This window comes from Trachemys scripta, chromosome 11 (assembly GCF_013100865.1).
Source record: "Trachemys scripta elegans isolate TJP31775 chromosome 11, CAS_Tse_1.0, whole genome shotgun sequence".
In the NCBI taxonomy this organism is placed as follows: Eukaryota; Metazoa; Chordata; order Testudines; family Emydidae; genus Trachemys; species Trachemys scripta.
This window is the reverse complement of record NC_048308.1, coordinates 671,559-693,009: the sequence shown is the minus strand read 5'-3', so window position 1 is coordinate 693,009 and position 21,451 is coordinate 671,559. Positions and strand designations below refer to the sequence as shown.

General features: G+C 54.3%; 1 protein-coding gene across 1 annotated transcript in view; it reads right to left on the bottom strand.

The window, feature by feature from the left end:
* Positions 1-20,695, bottom strand: part of CFAP65 (cilia and flagella associated protein 65) — a 41,303-nt gene extending 20,608 nt beyond the window's left edge. The window contains exons 1-20 of the mRNA XM_034786403.1: positions 20,620-20,695; positions 20,186-20,373; positions 19,084-19,186; positions 17,183-17,349; positions 15,127-15,326; positions 14,413-14,558; positions 12,356-12,578; positions 11,775-12,040; positions 10,651-10,851; positions 9,827-10,189; positions 8,811-8,948; positions 7,251-7,496; positions 6,618-6,842; positions 5,907-6,065; positions 5,240-5,405; positions 4,485-4,613; positions 3,615-3,840; positions 2,677-2,805; positions 1,947-2,123; positions 1,198-1,264 (exon numbers count right to left, since the gene is read on the bottom strand). Coding sequence (XP_034642294.1) covers positions 1,198-1,264; positions 1,947-2,123; positions 2,677-2,805; positions 3,615-3,840; positions 4,485-4,613; positions 5,240-5,405; positions 5,907-6,065; positions 6,618-6,842; positions 7,251-7,496; positions 8,811-8,948; positions 9,827-10,189; positions 10,651-10,851; positions 11,775-12,040; positions 12,356-12,578; positions 14,413-14,558; positions 15,127-15,326; positions 17,183-17,349; positions 19,084-19,186; positions 20,186-20,373; positions 20,620-20,694 — 3,594 coding nt within the window. The 5' untranslated portion in view covers position 20,695. The remainder of the gene's footprint in view (positions 1-1,197; positions 1,265-1,946; positions 2,124-2,676; positions 2,806-3,614; positions 3,841-4,484; positions 4,614-5,239; positions 5,406-5,906; positions 6,066-6,617; positions 6,843-7,250; positions 7,497-8,810; positions 8,949-9,826; positions 10,190-10,650; positions 10,852-11,774; positions 12,041-12,355; positions 12,579-14,412; positions 14,559-15,126; positions 15,327-17,182; positions 17,350-19,083; positions 19,187-20,185; positions 20,374-20,619) is intronic.
* Positions 20,696-21,451: the final 756 nt, after the last annotated feature.

The following is a 21,451-nucleotide window of genomic DNA, read 5'->3' as shown; positions in this document are numbered from 1 at the left end:
ATCAGTGGGGCATCCTCATCAAATAGCAGTGTTTCTATGGGGTCCAGCAGGGAGCGGTTCTAGGCCTGATGCTAGTCAACATTTTCATCCATGATCTGGATGTAAATATAAAATTGCTGCTGCTAACATTTGCAGATGACACAAACGTTGGTGGAATGGCAGTAACGAGGAGGGCAGGGCTGTCCTACAGAGCGAGCTGGATCGTTTGCATTTCGTTAGAGCCAACTGCCAGGTGACACATCTAGGAACAAGGACTGCAGGCCACACCTACAGAATGGGGGACTGTATCCTGGAAAGCAGGGACCCTGACAAGGGTTTAAGGCTCACAGTGGGAAAGCAACTGAACATGAGCTCCCAGTGCAATGATATGGCAAAGAGGGTTAATGCGACCCTTGGGTGTATAAATAGGGGAATAGGGAGTGAAGTGATTTTACGTCTGTACACAGCACTGGTGAGACAGACACTGGAATAGTGCATCCAGTTCTGGGGTGCACATTTTAAAGAGGATGTTGAAAACCTGGAGATGGTGCAGAAAAGAGCCACAAAAATGATTCAAGGGCTGGAGAAATGCCCTAGAGGGAGACTCAAGGAGCTCAGTCCGTTTAGTTTCTCAAAAGGAAGATTGAGGGGTGACTGAAGTAGAGGGTATAGTATCCATGTGGGGAGATAGTAAAGGGCCTGTAGTCTCTGTAATCGAGAAAGGCAGAACAAGGGCCAACGGCTGGAAGCGGAAGCCAGACCAAGTCCAATTACAAATAAAGCACAATTTTTAACAGAGGGTGATTAACCATTGGAACCAACTCCCACGGGAAGGGCTGGATTCCCCTCTTGATGTCGTCAGCTCCAGACTGGAGCCTTTCTGGAAGCTGTAACAATCGAACAAGTTCTTGGGCTCAATCCTGGTGTAACTGGGTGAATGTCAATGGCCTGGGCCATGCAGGTGGTCAGACTAGATGATTTAATGGTCCCTAATCTAGGGGACCACAAGCTGTCTGAATCTGGGTTTCATGCCTCATCCGCAAGAAGGCACCTCCATCACAGCGCCCCAGGCTAAGGCACTGGTTCGGCGCTGACTCCACAGGAAGGCCACCTTTATTGAATGCTTTGCGGCTCCTGCGTAAAGTGCCTCCGGGTGAATTCAGCCCCTGGAACGTACTGGCCTGCTAGCTGCGTGGCAAGCAATGCCTGCTATCTTACCAGAATCTCACGGCCATGGGAGACCTTCAGCAGGACCGGGAGCCGATCAGTGCCGATGAAATCATGTCTAGCAGAGCAAGAAAAAACACCAGGGTCAGCGAGAGAGAAAAACATTAAAAATCTAACCCTGTGCCTGGAGTGACAGAATCAAGGATCACACAGTGAAGGAGACAATTCATTTCCCTGCTAAAGAGAGTCACTGTAGCATAACGGCCATTGACACAGGGAGGGGCACAATTGTATTTGATATAGACACGCACCAAATTACAGGCCCGAGCCCTGGAGTTCCTGAAGTCCAGAAGAGTTAGAGACAATCAGGATTAGACCCCAAGTAAAAGCTGGTTAATTTTTCTATATGGAGCCACTGTCGCTGACACAGCCAGTCTCTAGGCCCAGCCTGATTTTTCAAAACTACTAATAGATAAAACCACACAAACTGGCTCTGGAAAGGAGCTATCCAGCCATCTCTCCATTCCCCACTCTGTCCGGCTGGCACAGGGTTGGTCCAGACAGCACATTCCTGAATGCCTTGGCCAATCCAGTTTTAAAAGATATTGACATGATTCCGGTAAAGACCACACTGGGGTCAGAAAAAAGGGGACAAAGTCAGAGGGACTTCTCTGGGGCCCTGCTGGGGATGCCCCGTGTGATGGGAATGGTTCCAGCACTGCGGTATGGGAGGACCCTGGCAGGTACACACTGACCCGGGTGGAAGGGAAGGCCCAAGAGAGGGGGGCATGAACTGTCACCTGTGTGAGAGCAGCACTGTTTGCTCCTGTCCTGGGAAGAGTCTTCCTGACTTTGGGGAAACACTGAAGAGCTGGTTGTCCTGAACTCTCATCTGGTGCAGCTCACTGGGGTTGAACTCTGTGTTTTCTGCCCAGTGCTCCACATCAATCTTCTGGTCAGAGGGGAACAGAAAGGCCCTATGGACCCAGCAAAGCCAGTCAGCCAGAGCAGGAATGAGAATGGGCATCACTCCCACACGGGGGCTTGTTCTGATAGTAAATGTGTCAAGGCCTGGGATCATGAAGGTATCAGCTTTAGCACAAGGCATGGAAGTGCTGGAAACTCCTCACCACTGCCATCCTGCCATCCCCCTCAGGCCTGGCCTGCAGAACCCTCTGGGAACCCAGCCCTGGGTTCCCCACCCAGATACAGCCATGAGTCTCAGGCCTGGCCTGCAGGACACAAGATGAATCCATGGAAACTGGGACAGTCCCGCATAGTTTGTGCTGGGCAGTGACCCCGGCTTTTCCTCCGTAGAAGAACCCCCGACGGGTGATAGGACGGAGTTCAGCCCAGTCGGGGATTCAGAACCCTCCTGCTGAAGTCCCCTGTCAAGTCTCCTCTAGCTCAACCCCTCAGAACATAGAGCCCCTTGGATGCCACGTGCACTCAGTGCCCTGGGAGCGGCTCCATGCCCAGGGGCAGCTCTGATTCCAGAGGAGGGCACAGGGTTTAACGAGAGCTACGTACCATTCCACTGGCACCACCCCATTGTTCTCCAGCATGAGGATCACCACAGACGGCTCAGCTTCTATCGGAGCAGCCCCAAAGTTGAAATCCAGCAGGACGGGGGTGTGCACGGGGGGGACTGGGCAGACGCTGTGCAGGGCAGAAGAAGAGGAGATGAAATCAAGCCAAGAGGAGGGAAAGCTCACTGGAGGTGCTGCAAGAGATGGATGCAACACAACTGCCGGGAGGCTCCTCCCTCGGGTACCAGCAGAAGCTAGTGACCTTCACGCCTCATGAGGGCTCCACACTCCAGGAACATCAGCTGCCCAGAGAGGAGGCACCCAGATGCTTAAACACTTTCCCCTCCTCCTGAGAGCTGCCTCTGTCTAAGGTGGCTCTTCCCTCCACACCCATAAACTGCCACACTGGGACTCTCAACACCCAGCGAGGGCTGGGCATGCTGGGTAGGCACAGTGCACTTAGTGCCTAGAGCGGGCACAACACAGGTCATAGCCAGGAACCCCAGGAACAGAGTGGCAGCTCAGCCGGATGCTGGGCCCTGGAGAGGAGATGGGAGCCTGAGGGAGAGCAGTGCCCACCCAGGCTCAGTGCATCACCTCGGGATGACTGCAGACAGGGGAGCGGGGTGGGACTCATTCCTGTTCTCCACACCCTGCTACCATCCAGCAGGGCAATGCTGAGCCCATGGAGATGGACCCGAGAAGAGAGGGAGAAAGGTGAGGTGAAGTTTCCAGGCTTACAGCCTCCCTGCAGAGGGGAAAGGACAAGACAGGGAGCACAGGCAGTGGGCCAGGGAGAGGTGAGGAGCTGCCTGCTTTGGGGCTGGGAAGGAGTCAGCGAAGGTGACACCGAGCTGCAAATCAAACCCTCCGGCCATGCTTTCCCTTCCTGGATTGTACTGCAGGTTCCAGGCTCCTCTGGGCTGGGTCTCTAGTCACCTGTGTCGTGTGGGAACCCTGTAGGTGAGCTCTGCGGAGGTGGGGTCTCGCTCCAGGTACTGGTTCAGAGTTTCCAGTGCGAAGAGCCTCCAGAGATGCAGCTTGCTGATGCCGCGGGCACTTCCTGCCGCACACACATCCGTGACGCAGACAGAGGGGTAGACGCCCATCGCTACTACACAGCAGAGGGCCTGCTGCTCCCCTACGGCGTTTGCAGGATCCAGAGCTGGCAGGAGAAAAGACCAGAACTAGTCAGTGCAATGTCGAGGGAAGCTGCCCGGGGTGGGCTAGAAGTAGGGTCTGGATCCCCACCGGAGAGCCAGACCCCTGCCTGGGATGCCTGGGCACACGTGTCAGAAGCAACCAACACACGAACATGTCTGTTATAAAACATATAACGGGAAGCTGCATGGGTGGGGCATCAGCATGTGGAGGAGAGGGGACAACGTGGGGAATGGGTGGAATGGGAACCATCTCTGCCTCAGCACCCCCGCGTCTTACGCCGTCTCCGCCTCGGCACCCCCGCGTCTAACGCCGTCTCCGCCTCGGCACCCCCGCGTCTAACGCCGTCTCTGCCTCGGCACCCCCGTGTCTAACGCCATCTCTGCCTCTACACCCCAGGGCTCAGCTGTGTCTAACCGTCGCCATCTCTGCAGACAGGATGGGGGCAAGGGAGAAAGAAAAACATCCCCTGTGAGTCCAGCTGAGCTGTTCAGCACGGAGTAATCCACTGGGAATGGAGGGAGGGGCGCAGCTGGGAGCTGACATCTTGGTAGATTCAGACAGTTTGTGTCTGGTGTGGAAAGGGCCCCCTGGCTGGATGCAATGGAACGGCCCTTTTGGTCCTTCCTGGCAAGCTGGGGCTCTCACCTTTGGGCGTGGAAATGGTGTAACTGATTGACCAGGTGTAATGCAGCTGACGGGCTGGGCTGACGGTTGCTTGGACAATGGCCTTTGACCTTGCGGGAATCATCCCCTTGTAATGATCCAGTTCTAAAGCTGCGAGAGAAAGGAAAGGAAGTGAGCACCGGGAGGGCACTGACCTCTTGGTCTCAGTATAATTCTCTCTCTATATATATATATAATGCTATATACACCGTGTACGACCTAACTGCTCAATCCAAACCAAACACGGACACTCGCTAGTCCTCATGGAGGACTCTCCAGGACAAGCTCCAAGTGTCAATCCGGAGATGGTTTTGCTTCTAGCCCTGTTTAGAAATCTGGGCACAGATATTATTTTTAAAAGAAAATGTTTTTTTTTTTCCAAATCCAAAAACTTCTGAATTGATTTTGCTCAAAATGTTACCCTTTGAGCAGGGCCCCAGCATGGAAATTTTCAGCTGAAGTGAGCAATACTGGCAGAACTGGTGAGTGATGAGAACAGGAAGCTTTTGTTTTAGTAGAACTTTGTTACAGCTTTAATATTAGTGGCAGAGGTTTGTACTAGGTACCCAGTATAGAATGAGAGCCAGCCAGCCAGCCAGGACACACCTGTACCTTCTCAAACATACCAGCTGTCACAGAAAGAATAGGTGTTTCTCAAGCTGGCAAGAGCAATTCATCCATTTTAGAAAACAAGACCCAATGCCCCCATCCCGCCTCCCCAAACATTCTTTTAATACCTAGTGGATCGCTGAGGACTTCCTCAGGGTCACACGGTCCTGTGATTATCTGCTCCACGTGGAGGATGTAGTTCAGAGAACAGGTCCCATTATTCAACAGTACAAGGTCACAGGACTGCAGGCCGCCAACCAGAATATTCCCTAGGTCCCGCTGCTCCTCCTGAGCCTAGAGCCCAAAGCCGGCACACAAGGATCAGGCTGGTATTGTTACATCAGCGCAGACTGCTCAGGGGGTAGGACAAGGCTGCTATCCGGCTAGGCCAATAGACACAGTGTAGCCCAGAGATGTGCAAGGTTTGACTCTGGGACCCACTATGTACCATAGAGATGATACAGCATTGCCTGCTGGGACTTGTAGTCTTACTATGGAGCCTTGCCCCACGCAAAGAGGAGGGGAACTGCATAGGCACCTGATAACAAAAGGATGGAGGGGTGATGGACTCTTGCTGAATGCAAGGCCAACCCAGAAGTACAGCAGAGCGACAGTAACATTCTTTCCTCTACTATCACCTCCCTCCCTCTGGAAAGAAGCTGCCATTGGGCTCCAAGCACCAGTTGTCCCACCCTCCTCTAGTACTTTACTAGGAGGCTGGAGATTCTGCTTAGCCAATTAATCTCCCGGGAAGACACTCCTCCTCTTCCCCCTCTCCCACACTCTGGTACTTACCCTAATGGTGCCCAGTGCCCCCTCGCCAATAACCCGCAGGGTGTAGCGGGTGCTCTCAGGAGACTCAGGGCCTGAACTCCCTTGGGCTCTCCACACTGACACCCAGCTTCGCAGGAGATACTTGGTCTCCTCCCCAGGAGTAAAGGTCCATGCCTGAGCCTGGAATCACAGGAGGGAGAGGGCAGTCACTGGTGTTTCCAGCCTTTCCACGACCCGGGCCAGGGAGTCAATTCCAAAAACATTCATTATGGAGCAGCTGACAATCCTGGGTGTATAAGACAGACAGCACCTTCCTCCCTAACTGGTGTCTCAGTCACACTCCAGCGACCATCCTTCCATTCAGCTCTGTCCTGACTCCCGATTGGGTCTCTGCCCATTACCTGACCCCTGTGTTGGGGGTTCTTACTGGGAGCACATGCCTAGACACTCACAGCCTGGCCTTCTCAGATGCACCAGTTCTTGCTACCCTCCACAGGAGGTGTAGAGGGAAACCTGCACAATATATTTGCTCCTAGTGTCTGGAAGGAAACAAGGATGTGGTGGAGCAAACCTACTTCAGGATCAAGCTGGAGGAAGCTGGCTAGCTACCCTACCCAAGACATGTCCTGGCACCCTCTGCTCCTGGCCTATGGGGCTGTGAACTGCTGCCATGTGTTTTTGCTCTCAGCTGTATGGTGGGTGGCAGAAGAAAATGACTTCGGCAGAACTCACCAAGGCTTCGTTGGGCTGGATGACCCCTGTGGCGGGCTTGACGGAGAGAACCTTGCTGTCAGACTCCTGGATCTTCCACTTGAACTGCATCGGTAACCTTGTGCAGTTCTTTATGGTGTAAGTGCGTGTGGTTGAGGTCCCCACACAGGTAGGCTTGAAGTACAGATTCCCATCTCCTTCTAAGAGCAACAGAAGGGACTCGCCACTGCTCCGGAGTGAGATCTCCTATGGGACTCAGGGAAAGGGAATAGACAGTAGCAGGAAACCTTAGCTGAGCTCTAAAAGGACCAGGCAAATTTGCAGCTCCTTCCAAAAGGCATCTGGGATCATAACAGGGCTGAGCTCGGAGGGGGGAAGGACTCCGGGCCTGCCCGTTGTGCTGTCTCGGAGAGTCCTGATGAAACCTTGGCACAAGGCAGGCAGGAGAACGAGGGGCACCAGGCCCTGGAAGGCACCTGCTGTGCCAATAAGAAATGGGCATATTGATGCCACCCAAAGGACATTTTAGAAGACTTTAAATTCCCATTTCCAAAACAGAAGAAACCAAAGTACCAAAAAAGAGAAATAACCAGGCCCACGGTGAAGGTTATCATGAAGGGAGAGAACAAAACAGCCCTTCTACCCTCGCCCTACCTGGGTGTACTTGGGATAGGAGTTCAGCTGCAAGGACAGGATGTGCTGGTGTGTGGCCATGTCCGCCGGCTGCGTTGAGAGAAGGAAGATCTGGTGGGCTCCTGGGGCTACGTACCCTGAGCAGGGTTTGACCAAGACAGAGGGACAGGTGTCCTGGTTCATGCAGAAGGTGATCAGGGAGGTGCCAACGTTCCAGAGCAGCACACTGCGGTAGGTGTTGGTGTTTGGACCCACCGCAGGGAACACCTGACGGACAGAAAGCGAGCCAGGAGGGCTGGGTTCATTTCAGAAGGCCAGTTTACACAGGAAATCTTTGTCTAGTTGAATTCCCCTTTCTGGAGTCTGACAGGCACCAGCCTGAGCCCTTGGTGAACCCTGCCACTACCTCTAAGGAAGCAAGAGAAGAAAGTGAATTCACTGTAAGGTGGACAAAGTGCGGCCAACAGACTGACAGCAACCCATGGAGCTGTGAGGACTGCACCTGCCCACTCCTTTATTTGTCTGAAGTGGCCTGCTGAGACTCCACACCCAGCATGCAATGCTTCTTACCAATCCAAACAGCCACGCTGCACACTGGGGCCAGCAGCCTCTGCAGGCCCCACTTTGGGGTAAAGACAAAGATGGCTGCAACCTGCTCCACTTTATGCAAATCGTGGGTGGCTGTTGGGTTCTTGGCAAGTTACCAAGGCAGCCCCTCTGCTGGGTGCCTCTGGGCTAGCTGGGGAGTCTCGCCTGACTTCTCAAGAGGACTCTTCCTAGAAGGCTGTAGGCTCCTGGAGACGGAGCAAGTCAGATCTTCCTTTGCCTCATGGGAAGGACGACCCCTGTGCGGGAGAAGCAGCAGCAAGAGCACAACTTACGTCTCACTTTGCCTTGCAAGATACCTCTGTCATGGACTCACAGGTCGTGCCCACTCTTGGCCCCGGGCGGTCCGTGGGGGGTGCCCCTCTCAGTGAGACAGCCCTTCTCGGGGGTCCACTCTCTCTCGGGGTTAAGCCCCTCCACCTCCTGGAGCCGCACCTCTCTGAGCCTTAGCATGTCTGTGTCTGCCAGGGGCCCCCTCAGGGAGTCCCCTCACTCTGGACCCCCGGGGCCTCCACCCCCCGAAGGGGACGATGCAACCCTGTTCTCTAGACCAGAGTGACTCTCAGCCAGTGTAAAACAGGAGGGTTATTGAGCGTTGAACCCAGCACAGGAAACTCTCAGGGCCTCAGGCCTGGCCTCCCTCAGCACAGCACATTCCTCTCTTCCAACAAAGTCTTGGTGCGCTGCTCTGTCACTGTGGCTGGAGAGGGGCTATCTCAGCAGTCCTTACCAGTGACGAGATCAGCTTTGACAGGAAGGACCAAGCTGTTCACTACAAGCTGGGACACAAGAGAACTGGGATACAGGGGGACCCCCCACACACCTGTCCTAAGCTGGGAGTTCTCCATAGAATAGAAAGCCACCCAAAGCATACCTCTGACTGGGTCAGCAGGAGAGAGGGTTACGTACTCCGGGACTCTCCACATCAAAGATTCACCACGTACTTTCCAGGTGACACACGCCAACCACACTCACCTTGGGGGAGTCCAGGACATAATGCGGGATGAAATGCTGCCGATCTGCTTCAAAGGTGTGGCCCCTCAGCCGGATGGTCAGGCACCAGGATGGACACATGGTGCTGTCCTCCTCGATGTTACTGTAGTGTCTCAGCACCTGCAGGCAAAGGAGAGACAGAATCGTGCATCCATGGGGAGGGAAAGTGTCACAGAACCATCTTCAAATGAGATAGCACAGGGGCCAGCATGAGCAGCCATTCATAGGAGCGCCACCCTCCAGGAACATGGAGGAGCTGACCTCGTCAGGGAAGCAGGGCCGGTCAGGGCGGGATCAGGAATGACCTCCAGAGAGTGGCATCCCAATGCCAGATAAGTTATGTACTTATCTGTCCCCCACTACTGCAGGTATCTGAGCTTCACCATCTTTCATGCATTTACCCTCACCACACACCTGTGACGTGCACTTATCCCCATATTACAGCAACTGAAGCCCAGAGAAACTAAGTGACATGCCCAAGGTGACACAGGAAGCCTGTGGAAGAGCTGGGAACTCAACCTTGGTCTTCTGAGTCCTGGATGATTGAACCAACTCTTCGCTCCCCAGCCATCCTGCTGCTCACACTGACCGGCCTGAACTCAGGACATGGCAAGAGGAGGGTGTCAGTGAAATGATTCTCAACCATTTTGTTGTCAAACTTTGTGGGTATTTCCAAGCCTGCCCACAGAGAGGGAAGGAGCAGCAATGGAACAGGAGGCTGGCTGGGGAGCATTTGTCCTCCTCTAGGCCACTCATTAAGACCAGAGAAAGTCTGATATGACAAAACGCCGTTTAAACAAAGCCAACTCAGCCTAACCCACCCAGGCAGTGTTGTGGCAATGCGATTTCTCCTTAACTCACTCCCTACCTTGGGATTGGAGCACTGGGGTGGACAGATCTTAGGCCCAACAAGGTGAAAGCCATAGGTCTAGATTTCAGCCAAGCCCTTGACATTAATGCTGCTGCATTTGATGTGGATTCTGGTAATTCCTACTGACCTTGTAGAAGGCAAAGCCTTCCAGCTCTGCTGCATACAGAGTGTTTAGCTGAGAGGGCTGGAAAACGAGGCGAAAGGCTGTGGATTTCAGAGGTGGGATGTCGCAGGTTTCAGGGGTAACCCGGAAGGGACTCTCTGGCCTGCATATCCATGTAACAGTGATCTTTCCTTTCGTGTGGTTGGTCAGGCAGAGAGGAAGTGGTTCCACCTCCTGGAGCCGCACACAGCAACCAAAATCAAACTCCCGAACGCTGACACTGACATGAGGGGGAAAGATGGCGAGGTCGCTGGTTATGCCATCGTGGAAGTATTCGGTCATGGGGTCGATGTATGGGTACTCCTCCGGGGGCTTATCTTCAGGGACCTAGGAGAAGGAAACAGATCTCTGTCTAGCCCAGGGGTAACACTACAGCAAAGCACACTCCCTACGGGGAAATGACTCTCAAGACATGGGAGCCCAGGTGACCTCACAGTCCTGGTTGCCAATGTGACCAGCCAGTTGTAGCTAAGCACAGAGGACTTCCCCTTTATAGCGTGTTCCCCAGGAAAGCTCAGCATTTGGGATCCAAGGAGGCTCCTGCTTTTTAGCCAAATTTCAATCGGAGGTTGACTGAGGCAAGAGAAGGTCCAGCAATTAGTTCAAAAGCACACAGTGGGCTAGTAACTGAGTTGGGATAAGAACTCAGGCAGATGAATGCCAATATAAGCTATGTACAGTTGTAACTGCATAATTAGCATGAGGGCAGCCGGGCATCTGCAGTGGGCAACCAGTACCCTAGTGGGCAGAGCAAGGGCAGCGTGGCATCTGCACAGGGCAGCCCATACCTGTGGAGGCAGCTTGAGGGCTCTGTTTTCATCCATCTGCAGCTTCCCCTCCCTCAGCATCGAGCTCAGGATGTCCGGTGGGTAGAAGGTCAGTCCTCGTGCCATGTTGGTCCTGTACCACAAGAGGTGTCTTGGCCGCAGGATGGCTGGTTTAGTTGTATCAGAATGGCAGGTACCAAACAAATCCAGGAACAATGGATTCTGGGGAAGTGCCAGAAACACTTGCAGGAAACAGGCTACTTTGACTGCCCTGCGGTTGGCTGTTTTTCCTGTTACGCATCTCACACACACACACACACACACACACACACACACCCCGGTGTAAGTTACAGACTTAGCACTGTGTAAACACACACACCATTGACATTGCCTCTGCATTTGGCCCAATATCTTTGCTGGAATTAGGGAGGGATGTCGATGGCCACGATGCAGGGTCAGTGCACCAGCCGTTCGTTTCCAGACACCTAACCTGACTCACGAGTTTGCAGATCTAACACACCCCCTGGCAGAATACACCCCAGTGAAGAGTCTGCTCAGAAGAGACGCAGTGATGGGTTTACAGGGCTAGAAGAAGGGAGCGCTGCAGACAGATCAGGGTTGAGGTGGAGGGCCCTGTAGGCCAGGCTTATGGTACATTGGCAGAGCTGTGAAAGAGAGCCCCACGCTGGAATAGGAGGGTACTGCAGGTCAGGATTGAGGTGTGCTGGCAGAGTCATGGGGGGGAAGTTTGAGTAGCACAACCCGTACCAACACTGTCTGTCTTCATAGCCCGACATTCATCACCAAACAAGGTGGGGGAGGCAATTTGTGTTTCATTTTTTAACCTGGTGTTGGTGACAAATGTCTTGCTCTGAAAGGAGCGCAGCTGCCTGGTGCCTAACACAGCCAGACTGAATAGACGCCACTAGCCCTTGACCCTAGACACATCTCCTCAGCAGAGCGACATGCAGCCCTCTCCTGCCACTTGCAGATCCCTTCCTTCTCTGGAGACACAGAACCAAGTGATGTGCAAGGCTCCGCAACAGCATTTGACTCGTCCCCTCTCTGATGCAAGTTCCCAAGCAGAAAAGGTTTCCTTTGGGCTCTGACATCTCAGTAACAGCGTCACCTGTTGCCCCTCCTACCTGGTGATGGACGAGGCAAACCACTCTGCGGTAACAGACGATAGGGTGAGTAGGCCGAAAGGTCACCCTCAGGATGAGAGTGGCCATCCCGCTCAGGACTCCACACGGGCGGTCAAAGGAGAAGACGCTCTCTCTGCCATCAATGTCAAACTGGTAATAGGCAGGGACATCCGAAACGTTGCTGATTTCCAAAGGCTGCGTCACACTCTCTCCAAGGCTAAGCCAGCCAAAGTTCACCAAGGAATGTTGCAGGGACACCAAGGGACCTGGAACAACCACCAATGCCTGGGGCTTTCATACCAATTGCTATCCCTGCAGCACACTCTAGTTCAGCCCAAGCGGATCATCCCAAATCAGAAGCGAATCATCTGACAGGTTCCCCGAACCAATCTGCCTCAGCAAACAGCGGGATGTGCTCTTCCAATAGCCTCATGCCCGAGCACGAGCGAGTGGTAGAATTTACACCCCACTGGAACCCTGCAGAAGGCCAGTCCCAGCCCATGTACTGGGGCACTGTCAGCCACTCCCCTACCCCACAGTGAGACGGGGGCCTGAAGACACGGGGGACTGTCCTTTGATACCTTTGCATGATCCAATCACCTTCAGGACCGTTTGGGTGAGGTTCCCTACTGGCTCGAGGGTGAAATAGTCCACACTCTGCACCCCTACTGTCTGGGGGCTAAAGCGCACAGAGATAAGCAGCTTCCCGTTGGCTGGAACAATGGCCTGTGACACATCACAAGAGAAGACATAATCCCGGAGCAGGGGTTCCTTTGCTCTCTCAATCCTAAACGGGACGCTGACCTGTGAGGGGAAGATGAGCAGGTTCATACCGTTCCGGCCCAGACTAGGTTGCTCTGCATTTTGAAGCCTATCAGTTTAAGATCTGTGTTCTTATGTCAGCTGAGCCCTACGTAGGCAAATGTACTTGTCTTTCACCTTGGAGAGCTGGGTCTTATTTATAGCGAGTCACAAGTGACGTGAGTTGGGGAGAACCTCCCCCTGGCTTCTAGTGGGCATCTGCCTACATTCCCAAAGCAGCAAGGTTAGCTGCTTCTGTCAGGAGACACCAGGAACGGGTTTGCCAGTGGGTGGGCAGGTCAGAACGGAGGTGCATTGCAGAGCTGTCTGAGGGAGCCAGCACAGCACCCACCTGCACGGTCACTGACTATCTGTCCCTCAGTCTGTTCAGCAGCAAACTCAGCCAAAACTCTAAGCGGCCAATGAGGCCTGACAGCACAATGCCCGTCCGCTCACCGTCCTTTGGGGTCACCAGGCTACCCAGTGAAAAGCAGGGGCCTTTCCTGATTTCCCAGGCAATGCTGCCATCTGCTGGGCTGCCTGTAGGGCTGGTAGAGAGCCCAGGTCGGCGAGGGAATAGCTCTTATTCTGGGGTGAGACAGACAAGCTTTCGGGCTTACACCGAGCTCTGCTTCTTTAGGGATGGGCGTCACTTGTGTCCCAGAAAGCCTCAGCCAACGGGAAGGTAAAGCTGCAGAAGGGTCCGGCTAGTGACTATGGAGACTGATACCCATCTCTACTGCTTCCTGTCCCCATCCCCGTCTGCCTGTTCAGCCATCTGTTTCACCGTGTAAGAATCTTAGACAAGGGCAGGGACTGACTGACTAACAGGGCCCTGGTCCCTGTTTGGGGCTTCTGGGTGCTTTCACAACAGAAATAAGAGTAATCGAAAGGGGAAGGCTTCCTTAGTCTGTTTCTCAGGCTTTACAACCTGTGCTCTTATCTTCTAAATCGATGATCCCCTTCCACATCCAACCCGTGAAGTGTGAAACAGGCCGTTTGTTTTGATGGAAAACCACCAAGGTTCTCAAGCCCTAAGGTAGAGCATGTCCTCCTCGCCGGTGAGGCTTAGGCGAGCCCCGGGGACACATCAAACAAGCTGCAGGAGAGGCACTTGGGAATGAGAAATCACCGACCCAAGAAAGACACCTCCCTGGCACCAGGACGGACAGGGATCACTCTGAAACACAGGGCAGGCTAGAACTATGCAACCCCATCGAAGTCAGCAGGGCTCCTGAGTGTATCAGCAGATTTTAGCGCCATCGCTAAGAGCATTGAAAGGCAGTTTGCTTGGCTAATTAGGACACCGTGGTATTATTTATCTTGTGTGTTGCCATCGGACATTTGCCTGACCAGCATTGGCAGATGTGGGTGCAGGGTGGCTAGGACCAGAATAGCGGGGCGCTAAGGGTCAGGAGTGAGGTGCCCGGGCAGAACTGTAGAGGTGGGGGAAGCCTGCGCAGTGCTGTCTGCACTATGCCTGGCTTGAGCTCACTGCCAACCACACCCACCCCCCTTTCCTCAAGCGTCATATTCATTCGCTCATTTGCAAAGTCCAGTTTTGCTCTGAGAAGTGACCCTCTCAGCATGGCTGATGCCCAGTGAAACAAGAGAGAAACGCATGGCTCTTCTTCACTGGGTATAAATCTATTTGTCTCTCTAGAATTCGCCGGCCTTATTCCGTGCCCACGCTCAAAGCTTCCTGACACGCAGACCCCCACCGCGCTCTCCCCTGCATACACCCAGGTTATTTGTACAGCTGTAGTAGGGAGAATAAAGCACGTTAGCGGCTGAGGTCTGGGAGGAACACAGACTTACACCCGCCTTGCTAACTCACCATGGATGGGTTGCAGATCTCCATGTGTCTCTCCACAGTGGCACCAACAGCCACAGAACCAAAGCACAGCACATCCCGGAAGTCCCCAGGCTCGACATCTTCCCCCAGTTCCCCCAGCACACTCACCAGAAGGTGAGGATATTTGGCTATTATAAATTAGAACACATGATCAACAGGCAAATCCTTCTGTTTGTCACTCTCCTGATAACGCACATCAGGCACTGGCTGTTCTCTTTACGCCAGCAGGGCCCTTGGCAAAGAACAGTTCTAATCGCTCGCATGGAACCACACTTTGGCCTTTAGAAAAAAACTCCAACAGGTAGCACTCATGAGGGCCCTAGTATAGGCAAGGCTCCTGCGGCGTCTAGTGTTTTTACTACTGTGCAAATTAAATCACCTTGTCTTCCCGCATCAAGTTACTGAAGAGCAAGAGAATTACCACTTTGGACCAAGCCGCAGCACTGCATGCGGGGACCTGTAGTCTCCACACACTCTCTCTATTAAAGATGACGATGGCCGCACATCGTATTACAGAATTTCATGGACAAATTTCAACCTGCGGGCTTCACTTTGGCCACCCCTAGTTCGCATGGGACAACAGAAGGGCCATTAGTCATGGCCTCTTTATACATTTGTCTGGAATATGATTCCACAGACTCCTATGCTTATGGACTGTGCTGGCTTCTTTTGCCTTTGCACTCTAGAAAGCCTCACCGATGGCTCTTAGCTTGATGGTCCTCTTCTGTTCCTCATTGTCTCCAAACCAACACACTGCTAGCGCATCGTACACCAGTGCCATCTGGGGCTGGAAGGTCACCTTCATCACGCACTCAGAGCCTGGCTCCAGCATGCCACTCACAGGAGTCAGGTGGAAAGGGCTTGGTGTCTCCCAGTTAAATAACGTAATTAGATCGCTAGGGAAATGGAGATATGTGGTAAGCAGACATCAAACCCCCAACGTATCTCTCGGTGCTTCTCTCCCAGCACATTCACACCAAGGCTGTGCCTCCCCAGTTGGGCCTTTGGGGCCAGTGCCCCGCCTCCTGGAGCAGCCAACCCCTGAGTTTCAGCAACAGGCAAGAGCCCTCCACAGTGCACTTGGACACTTAAAATGGTTTATGGCAGATCCATCCGCACCTGGCTCCCTTTGTGCCATCTGTGCCCTCTAGCCACAATTTACTGCCAATGGCCCCACACACTCACCATCCCAGGGTTAGAACATGTGACCGTTTCCAAACAAGAAAGGCCACTTCACTCCAGGGGAAGCCTGGCTCGCTCCAGTTGGCCTGAAGCCCACCTACCTGCTTTCCCACCCTAGCCCTCTTTCCCCTCCTGCCCTGAATGTCCCGTCACCGCTGGCCCTCTTACCAAGCCCTCCCCACTGCGTGCTCAGCACAGCAAGCTTCCCACACACTCTGCCCTGCCAACGTGCCCCAGCCCTGCCCCGGAGAGTCCACTGCTAGAAGTGAGAGGAGAGTTTAGTCTCCAGGGTTCATTAGTCGAGACTCCCAAAAGGGTGACAGGTGCTCTGGTGGTGGGTGATGTAGACACCTGCCCTGTGAGGAATCATAGAAACATAGGGGCTGGCAGGGGCCTCGAGAGCTCACCTAGTGCATCCTCCCCCATGGCCTGTTACACAAGTCAGAGTAGATGATATAACAGTCCCCTCTGGCCTTAAAATCTAGGCAAGCCTCCCAATCAGGGCCGGCTCCAGGCACCAGCCGACCAAGCACATGTTGGGGCGGCACCTTAGAAGGGGCGGCCAATGTTGGGGTGGTGGGGGGCACTCGTGGTGTTTTTGTTTTTTTGTTCGGCGGGGCAGCGCTCGAGGGGTTTTTTTTGTTTTTGTTTTGTTTCAGCCGGGCAGCGTGGCGCGGGGGGGGGCTTCAGCAGCGCGGCCCGGTGCTCGGGGGAGGGGCGGGGGTTTGGGCGGCATGGCGCTCCGGGGGTTTGGGCAGCCCGGCCTGGTGCTCGGGGTGGGGCAGGGAGGCGGGGTTTGGGCGGCACGGCGCGGCACGGGGGCGGGAGGGGTCGGTGGCGCACCGCTCGGGGGGGGCGGAGGTTAAGGCAGGGCGGCGCTCTTCTTTTTAGCCAGGGGTGGCAAAAAAGTTAGAGCCGGCCCTGCTCCCAGTGCATTCCCCAGGCCAGATAACAGGTCACAGAGATGAGACTTACTTTCAATCAACAAAGGCCTGGGCTCCACTAGGAAATTAGGTCAGTTTAGTTGTCAGTCAAGGGTGTGAAAAGCCCGCCCCCCTAAGCTGACCAAGTCCCTGTATAGACAGCGCTAGGTCGACAGCAGAAATCGTCCGTTGGCCTAGCTACCGCCTCTCGGGGAGGTGGATTACCTACACCGACAGGAGAACCCGCCCATTGGTGTCGGCGGTGTCTACACTGGAGCATTGCAGCTGTCCCGCTGTAGCATTTCAAGAGTAGACAAGCCCTAACAAAACAGTGACTTGGATCAGAAAGGCTGTTTGCCACTTCCGTCCTCTGGAGCTAGCCAGTGCTCTTGATCAGGTGGAAATGGTGCCTCGCCTCCCGGTCCCAAGCCCTGCGCCCTCCCCTTTAGAACCTAACCCTGGAAAGTCTTGCGCTGCAGAGGTGGCTTTCCAGAGACCGATGTCAGCCTACAATGGGAATCGTGGCAAGATCTAAACAATGAGCCAAAGAAGCCAAATTGGCCGAGGACACAAAGTGGAGGGCTCAGCCCCGGCAGGTCTAGACCGTGGTTCTGCTCGACCTGCAGCAGCCTTGCAGGCTCACTCACCCGACGTTGCACAGGGGAAACGAGGCCTCTGAAAAATCGTGGACGGCGCAGAGAGGCAGCTGGATGGCGTCTGGGAAGAGCAGCTTGTGGCGTGGAAGCGTAGCCCGCAGGGCAACAGAGAACTCACCCTCAGGCTTTTCAAAGCAGATGCTGTCTTCATACTCCTTCTGCACAAAGAATAAGGCGAGAGAGAGCTGGGCAGTGAGACAGGGGCTCTCTCCCTGGCCTCTCACCCTCCTCTGGGCACAGGAGATTCTGTCATTCCAGCACCTTAGGAAGAGAGTTGGTGATGGAGTATGCCCGCTGGAGGGTAGGACATGAGAGGTGCTAGGGACTGGCAATCACGGTCTCATGGAAGTGAATCATGCAGCCCCAGAGAGCACAGCGTTCCAATTACCAGACACATTCATTTAACCTTTGTTTGTTTCCCGGCAGTTTTCTTTTTTCAACCTCTTTAAGACCCTGATCCAGCAAAACACTTTTGCATGTACTTAATTTCAGCCTGCGAGACCTCCCCTTGCTTCAGTGGGGTTCCGCAAGCACAAGCAGTTATGCATGTGACTAAGTGCTTTGCTGGACTGGGGCCTAACTACATTTCATGCGGGTGGAAGGTGCCAGATGGAGTGTTGCAGACTGATGGCCTCTCTTTATCCAGTGAACAGTGACAGTACAGGGAACGGCAAGGCACACATCTTCCACACACCACAACCCCAATGGGCCACACTCGTGCCTTGGAACTAATACTTGTGTAGGCGAGATGGCACCCCATCTCTATGGCCCAGTCAATCCTTGGTGTGTCTGCCAGCAGGCGGACAATTGCACGGGCGGCACGGTGTGATGTGGACCCCTGTCTGCCTGAAAGTGGAACGAGACCATCGACTCCTTTCACACAGGCCACTGAATCAGAAGCGGAAGGTAACACCACTGACATAGTCCGGACTCAAACACAGACCTCTAGGTGAAATGTTCCATATCCCCTTCCCAAATGTCTGAGCCAGCCAGTCCCCAAACTCAGGCCAGAGTGGAACCAATGCCCTCAGGGTGAAAGGCTTCTTACCCTTTTTCTGAGCCCCCCCAGTTTACAAGTTCACAGTACATAGAATTCTATAAAGCAGCTGTGCACCTTGGCCAAGTTATAGATACTGTGGGAACCCTGACGTTTCTTTGCTCACACAGCTTTTTTCATTTGACATACACTCCACACACACACCGCCCGTCACCAGCTTTCTAGTCCCAGCACATGGACAATACACAAGAATAATCAAGATTAACACACTACCAAAAATGACACTAAATGAATTCCCCAGTCGAGGAGCTTCTTGCCATTCAACCTGTCCTGCAGTCAATCGATAGCCCATGCACTGTGCCCAGAAGGTCAGTGGACTCAAGCTTTGTCGGGCCAAGGGGGAAAGTGAGTTCCAGAATCAAGGGCTCGTCACTAAACCCCCCCAGTTCCAGGCCCCATATTGACAATAAGGGACTGTCAACTCAAGCATCACTGAGATGAGAAGGGAGAGGCGATGTGTAAGATACAGAGAACGTACCCTGTGGAAACCGCGTGTTGGCAAACTCTGCAGAGAAGCCATGCTCCCTCCATAGGAGGTCCTGTCAGGGCAGGACTGAGACAGACTAGCATGGGGTGTAAAGTTACCCTACTGCTGCCCATGCTGCACCCATTCTGTGGATGGACAGAAGCTGTTGGTCTCCAGGGCTGCCACTTCAGCACCTTCCCCCAGTCATGTATTCGCTCAAGAAATTAAAAAAAAAATAAAAAAAACCCAAAGGACATCTGAGAAAGGGATCTGCTGACCCCCACAGCCCATTCCCTCCCTTCCCAGAGTCTCGCCTGAAGGCAGATGTGATATAAGCAGCAGAAGGGGCTGTGGGAGGTACTGTTTTACCTTTTCCAGGGGGCGGAAAATGATGGGAAGAGTTAAGGACATCCCAGGGCTCAGGACAATCGGCTGTGGGAAAACAGTGATGAAAAATCTTGTGGCAGGAGGTCTAGAAAATCAAATCAAAACAAGAAAGACATCAGAGAAGATTATGTCAGCACCTGGTCAATTACCCCAACCATGATAACTTTTACCCTTCCGTATCACCTTCCTCACCCTCACCTCCGCCCAGCAGGTAGGGAAGCAGTATTACCCCATTCAATAGGGGGCGGAGATGCTAAGGACAGTGTCCCCAAAACCAGCCTCTAATTTCAGGTGTCCAGATTGAAAAACCTTGGACCTCATCCTCAGAAATCCTGGGCACCCAAACTTCAACCGAAGGCAGCAGGAGCTACAGTTGCTCAGCATCCCTGAAAAAAATCAGGCCCCGGGTGTCTTAAGATGAGCATCCAAATACTTAAGGAACCCAAAATTAAAGGCCACTTTCAAAACTTTGCATCCAAGGTCACCTAGCAAATCAGCAGCAGAAGCAGAAACAAAACCCTGGTGTCCTGACAATTCCGATCTCTCAGCACCAGACCCCTTCCTTCCCTGAATAATATTTTTACACTGCCCGCACCCAGGCAACCCAGCATGACTTATAAAGCTGCAAAGGGCAGAAATGTGACAGTCAGAGCTGAGATGTTCACAAGGGATGCAGGAGTAGCCCTAGTGGGCTTACCAGATGCACTGGTTCCAGGCCACACCAGCGACAACCTAATACACATCCTGCCTGAATTTCTATCCCCACTAGAAGCTGATTCTCATTAGGGTTAGAAACGGCTCAAGGGCAGAAATATTATTTTAATGAAAAAAGCCATTTCACTTGAAAAACTATTGCCAGGAACAACGCTTTCTGTACCCAAGATGGCACGTTTCAGATGGGGCATGCCCTGAAGCAAAGAGCACAGCCCTGCCCTGTGATTCGGAGTGCACATTCTCCACCCCACAGCAAATGGGAGGGGGGAGAAGGGACCCATGGAAGAGTCCATGAGGGTATCAGCGTGATAGGAGGGATGGGGATGGATTGTTCCCACTAGTGAGGAGAATCTCCCCTCCCCGCACCTACCTGTAACTCAGCTTCTGGGTTTTCACGTGAACGTTTTTCAAGGATAAATGTTTGGTAAACTCCTTTCCCAGCTCCCAGCCATGCCAGTGGAGAGCCTCTGTCACTTCCGTGCCCCAGAAAGTGCCTTTCTTCTCCTTGGCCTTCCTCGCAGAGCGTTCGGGGGGCCTCAGGGGGGACATTGGCTCTTCCTGAAGGATGAGGGAGAAGTCACTCATACTGGTCACCTGCCTGTGCTGGGATTTCCAATTGCCACAAAGGGGGGCGAGGTCCATCCTTCCTACAGCGTAGCCCCAAGGGCTGCTGGACGGCTTCTGTCACCCTCCTTCACGACAATGCGGAGGCCTCCCTCCCAACCCACAGAAGTTATAGGGCGCCATGAAACAGGCAAGTAGCACTGAGACTGTCCCTGAAGGCCCCTTGCTTTAGCCACTCACCTGCCTGATGCTGCTGCACCCGAGTCTCTGGCTGGAGTCGGCGCTTGGCAGCCCCCCGGGCATCTGAGCGAGCATCGGGCACCTGGAACAAACGGGGGCAGGTCGCTCCTGTGTCCTGAGGGACCGCCTGGCCCGGGAGATGGGCTGAACGGTGTAGTCCAGCTCCAACCTGCCAAGCCCCATTCAAGCCACTGCCCAGGGCCAGGCTGTTCCCTCATACTCGCTCCAGTCTGGCCAGGGGGCCCCCCAGGCTCCCCCCCTTGACACCCGCCGACCTGGGCGAGGGAACCGGTCTCCCCTCAAGGGTCCTGGTCAGGGCCCAGGCAGCCTGCAGGGGGCCCAATGCTCGGGGCTTTGGGTAGGTGCTACCAAAAAGTGGGGTCCTGGGGTGTGAGTTCCTGGGGTGGGCTCCCCGGGGGGCGGGGTTCAGTGGGGTCCCAAGGCAGGGGGAGGTAGTTGAGGGGGGGAGGGACGGGGGTACCTGGGGCTCCCCGGGGGGCGGGGGTCAGTGGGGTCCCAGGGGGGGGGGGGAGGTGGGGGGGGGGGAGGGGCGGGGGTACCTCAGGAGGGGGGAGGGGCGGGGATTCAGCGCCGCGGGGCCCCGCACTCCGCCATCTTGCCGTCTCTATGGAAACTGGACGCGGCGGCGGCATCGCCCCGAGCAACGACGGCGGCCGGGAGGGACCCGGCGAGCAGGAGGCGAATCGCGCCGCGGCAGGAGCAGCCGCCAGGGGGCAGCGCCGAGACTCCCCCTCCCCCACAGTGAGGGGCGGGGCTCGGGGGAGGGGCTGAGAGAGTTAGGAGCTGGGAGATGGGACGGGGAAGGGAAGGG